This window comes from Cricetulus griseus, chromosome X (genome assembly GCF_003668045.3).
Source record: "Cricetulus griseus strain 17A/GY chromosome X, alternate assembly CriGri-PICRH-1.0, whole genome shotgun sequence".
In the NCBI taxonomy this organism is placed as follows: Eukaryota; Metazoa; Chordata; class Mammalia; order Rodentia; family Cricetidae; genus Cricetulus; species Cricetulus griseus.
This window is the reverse complement of record NC_048604.1, coordinates 75,128,169-75,133,122: the sequence shown is the minus strand read 5'-3', so window position 1 is coordinate 75,133,122 and position 4,954 is coordinate 75,128,169. Positions and strand designations below refer to the sequence as shown.

General features: G+C 43.7%; 1 protein-coding gene across 1 annotated transcript; it reads right to left on the bottom strand.

Moving 5' to 3' along the window:
• Window positions 1–274: 274 nt before the first annotated feature.
• Window positions 275–1,786, bottom strand: LOC100771264 (germ cell-less protein-like 1). The gene has a single exon (XM_027431911.1). The coding sequence runs from the start codon at window positions 1,784–1,786 to the stop codon at window positions 275–277; it is 1,512 nt and encodes a 503-aa protein (XP_027287712.1).
• Window positions 1,787–4,954: the final 3,168 nt, after the last annotated feature.

Here is a 4,954-nt window from a genome sequence, read left to right as displayed (position 1 = left end):
GAGGCTCACAGTTTCCTTCTACCATTTTTCCAGTGTTCTTAGAAATTATGTAGATATTGATAGGTGGTAATTCAGGACGAGTTGCCACAGTAACTGTATAATTATGTTTGGTAGTTTGGAGGCACTTCTCAAACAGTCCGAGATAGTCTCAAACTTTATGGGCTTTCCATCAACAGAATTTCTTATGAAGTGGATTGAGGGCTATAGTCAAGTCCAGTTAGTTTCGTAGAGGTAGACAGGTTGTTGCCAACCCTTGACCTCATGGAAGAGCTTCTTATCTTCTTGGAGATCTGCCTGATTCTCTACTGTGGCCACTCCCTCCGGGAAGGTACAGGAAGTTGCATGCTACATACATGGGGAAAATTATGTCTTCGTTTTCTAGGCTGATCACCTCCAGCTCTTGATCCTTTCTCAGGCAGAGGACATGATAGTTTGTGTCCCTCCTCAAAACAGCTGTTCCTTTTGTATCTAATGAGATCACACGCAGACGGAAGGCAATCTTTCTCTGCCAGAGTAAGCTGACACCAAAGCCACAGGATTTGTTCAAAGCACTGCGACGGAATATAATACGCCTGTTGATATATTGAACTACCAAGTCCCAGCCAAAGTTGAAGCCAGACCAGGTCCAGCTGCATTGCTCATCCCTTTGAAGTTGGCCTGCACAACGCATACTGGTTCCACTGACATCAGATACATGGATATCCACTGGCCCAAGTTCTCTGGACTGCTCTGCTCGAAGAAGTGCTAGCCATAGATCTTTATATATTGGGCTCACCCATGATGCAGGGATCAGTGCATCATGGTCAATAATTTGTGCTGAAGGCAGGTCACAGATGATGTAGGGGAGCCTTACTCGCTGGAACACTGACACAAAGGCTCTCCCCTGGTCAGTTTCCAGAAAAGGGGCACCATTTGCATCGCTTTTGCACTTGGCAAAGCACAAGTCAGCTGCAGTCAATAGTTCTCTTGGGGATCCTGACCATGTAGGTTCTAGCTGCAGAAACATCCACTTTTTCAGTATAGTGTATAAGTCTATCTCTACTTCAAACACCAAGAGATCTGAAGAGGCAACAAGCTCTTTCATGAGATCCAAATTGATTTCTTGCAATATTTCATCGTTTTGCCGGGTCATCAGGTTGTCTAAGAGCCACTGGCGGCAAACGGATTGGACACACTGGAGCCCGTAATCCTCAGCAGAGTAGTAGTAGCTGCACACAGTGTCAGCAGTAAGTGAGGCCTTCATCATCTCCTCACATTGCTGAATTACCTCATCCAACTGCAGCATACAGGCCGTGGACAAGACGGCAATGATTCGGTGGGGAGGAATTGGAATACTATTACTGTACAAGTAGACCAAAGCCTCATAGAAAGACTCACGGTCAATATTTTCGTCAGGCATCTGCATCTCTATTGTAGTCATGTCTGTCTCTCGCCAGGCACCACTGAACATGCTGGCAAAGTACCCTGACCGGCACAGGTAGCACTTGTGCAAGCACCACTCCTCCCCAAAGGCACAGATCTTTACGTCACTCTCCCCTCTCCTCCGGAAAGGTGATTTGGCTGTATCCTGCGGCAAACTTTCACGGGACAGTTTTGCCGAGGGTCCTGCTGGGCTAGCAGATCGCTTGCGGCCTACCCGTCTAGTAGTAATTCTGGCCTGTTCAACCCCCTGCTCTTCTCGGACAAAGGCCGGTCCAGCTTCCGCTGCCTCTCCGTCTCCAGCAGCAGGAGCTTCTTCTGCGGGAGGATTTCCTCTCAACCGCATTAGACTGCTTACAGTTCCCATGGCTTCGTCTAAAGGGTGAAAAGCATATACTTCCTCGTCAGACGTAGAGGTTAGAGACAACACCTGAAGCCTGACTGCGGCTGAACAGCGAACAACGCAGCTCAGCCTCAACGTCAAAATGGTGGCCAAGATGAGTCACTCTGACGTACTATCAATTCAGCTGGAGAACTGCGCCCCCTACTTTGGAGGACTACGCATTGCACTTCCGTCCAAAACTTCCTGTTCTTGGTCTCGCCTCACAGACTGATGGCACGATCCATACCTTTTTGCATGGACCTCTCTGATTATGTTCATAAAACACAAACAGGATTACTCGTCTAAAATTTTGAATGATGATTTCCTCTTGCTCCCATCTTTGTTCTCCATACCTTAATAACTTTGAAAACTGCATCAGCACCAGAGAAATTCAAGCCATATTCAGAGAAAAAGATATTTGCCCTCTATCCTGCTGTGTTTTAAAACGAATTTATTAAAATAATGTTTCCAGCTATGCAACATTTTAAATCCATCTCATTTGTGACTCAAAGCTGTCTATTTTGAGACTATACAAATATTTTCCCCTGAAATCTGAAAAGTAAATATTAGACACAACCGTAAGGTACTGGAAAGGTCAACTACAACAAGTTTAAAACCATTGGGTATAATTAAGGTCTGGGAGTTACAAATTAGTTACCTAGTTAGTGGCTATGTTTCAAAGGCAAACTTTTGTGGTGGTGTTTTCTACCTATTTCATGTCTTGGATAATGTAGAGATATGTGGGGGACAGAGGGAGCTTTGTCTCTCCTTGATACATTGAACATAGATAACATTTTCTCCTAGTAGACAGACAAACTGAATTTACCCAAAAGGAAGACAGGAATTACCAAATTAGTAAACACACAGTCTTTGGGAGTGAATTTTTCTACGGTGCAAGTTACAGTCAAGAGATGGCCACGCCTCTCAGAAGAGACTTTGGACTGATAAACAAGTTTGAGCCCTTTTAAGTCTCTGAGGACTTTTGAGGTTGGACTGAATGCATTTTCTCCCAATATGATATGGCTATAAGCCTTTTGGGGGCTAGAGAGTGGAATGTGGTAGTTTGAAAGAAAATGGCCCCCAAAGGGAGCTATTCCAAGGTATGGCCTTGTTGGAGGAAGAGTGTCACTGTGATGGTGGGCTTTGATGTCCCCTTGCTCAAGCTTTCCTCAATGTGACAGTCAGCTTCCTGTTGCCTGCAAGATATAGCACTCTCAGCTCCAGCAGCACATATGCCTGCATGCTGACATGCTCTCTGTCACCATATTTTCCTCAACCTCTAAAACTGTAAGCAAGCTGCATCAATTAAATGCTTTTTTATAAGGCTTGCCATAGTCATGATGTCTCTTTACAGCCATAAAAATCTCAAACTAAGATGCCTTCCCTCAGAGAAACACCTCCTCCAACAAGGCCACCCCTCCTAATCCTCCCTAAAGAGTTCCACCCATTGAGAACCCAAGCATTCAAATATATGAGCCTAGGGTGTCATTCTTATTCAAAACACCACATTCAGCTCCCTGGTCCCCATAGACTTGTGGTCATATCATAATGCTAAATGAATTTAGTTCAACTTTACTAAAAGTCCCAAAGCCTTTCACAGTCTTATCACAGCTTAGAAGTCCAAAGTTGCTCCTGTAACCACCCAGGCCCAGAACTAGGGTTATGACTTGGCCCACTCCAGTATCCACCCCATCTATGGTTTGGTTTGCAGGAGACCCACACCTGCAGGATCTCGATGATACACAACAAGAACCAGATATCCAAGAAGAGTCCCAGTGAGGGCCCAGCAACAAGAGTGTAGCAGAAACCAGAGGCCTTAGCCAGACCAATGACTATTTTGCAAGAAACACTTGCAAGTAACCATATATGGACTAAAGAGTTTATTGTGTTGCTCACTGTGTCACACTACAGCTTCTAGGACAAGATTTTTTTCTCTTTTCTTCTCTGCTGTGATATGATCCTTTTGTATACTGTGAAGTTTGTCACTATTACTGGTTTAATAAAAAAAAAAGTCAACAGACCGGTAGATAGGCAGAAAGTTAGGTGTAAATCCAAACAGAGAATGGCAATGTAGTCAGAGGAGTGGGAATCCAGATGCAGAGGGAAAAGGAGATGAACCTGCCATGCTAATAAAGGTACTGCCATTTGGCAGAGTGTAAACAAGGACTGTGTTAACTTAAAGCCAAGAGCTAGTTAGTAATGAGCCTGAGCTATTTAATACAAATCTCTGTATGGCATTTTGGCATAGTGGCTCCTAGGACAGAAAAACTCCAACTTCTTTTTTCTTTAATTGTTTCTGTGATGGTGGGGGCCTGCAAGGTCATAGGTCATATATAAAGGGATGGAAAATGAATTGGATCAAGATACATGATAGGAAGACACAAAGAATAATTAAAAAGTAATTTATTAAAAGTCCCAAGTTGCTTCTGAGAGTCAAGGCAATCTCAATATTGTCACCCCTATAAAATATCATATTACGTATTTCTAAAACACAATGGTAGAGAATATACAATGCCATGTAGTCCAAGTAATAAAAACCCAGAGACAGATGTTGGGTTTCAAGTTGAAGATCAGAAATGCAAAGCAGCCATCCACTAGCTTTTATCACTACCTCAGAATGAAAGTGTGATCCTGAATCCTCAACAGGGCTGCAGACTGAATGCCTTCCTATCCTTGAGGTGACTGGAGACTCATTGGTTTCCTGTCCTCAAGGTGACCTGGGGACTAATTGCCAGTTCTGAGACCCGGCTACTTTCTTGTATACCTCTCTAGTGCTGGGATTAAAGGTGTGAGCTCTGTTTCTCTTTTAGAATGACTTATTCTCCTGAAGCACTGTGAGGCCTGAACTTGCAGAGATCTATCTGGCTCTGTCTCCTGAGTCTTGAAATTAAATGTGTGTGCCGCCACTATGGCTGTGGCTGGCTTTGGCCTTCTCATTTCCAGGCAAGCTTTATTAGATCATAAACAATATATCACCATATTACCATTTCAAAGGGAGGAATGAAAGGAAAAGCTGAACCAAAAAGATTGAAATTCAGCAGGACTAACTCCAAATCCTGTAGCTCCATGCCTGATGTCAAAGGGCTTAGATAGCTTTTAAGATCTCTCACACTTCCAGCTTTTCTGACTGTAACATACTTATTTCTCTTACTC

Coding starts and splice junctions, on each gene's coding strand:
- LOC100771264 (XM_027431911.1), bottom strand. CDS start 1,786: ATGGGAACTGTAAGCAGTCTAATGCGGTTGAGAGGAAATCCTCCCGCA.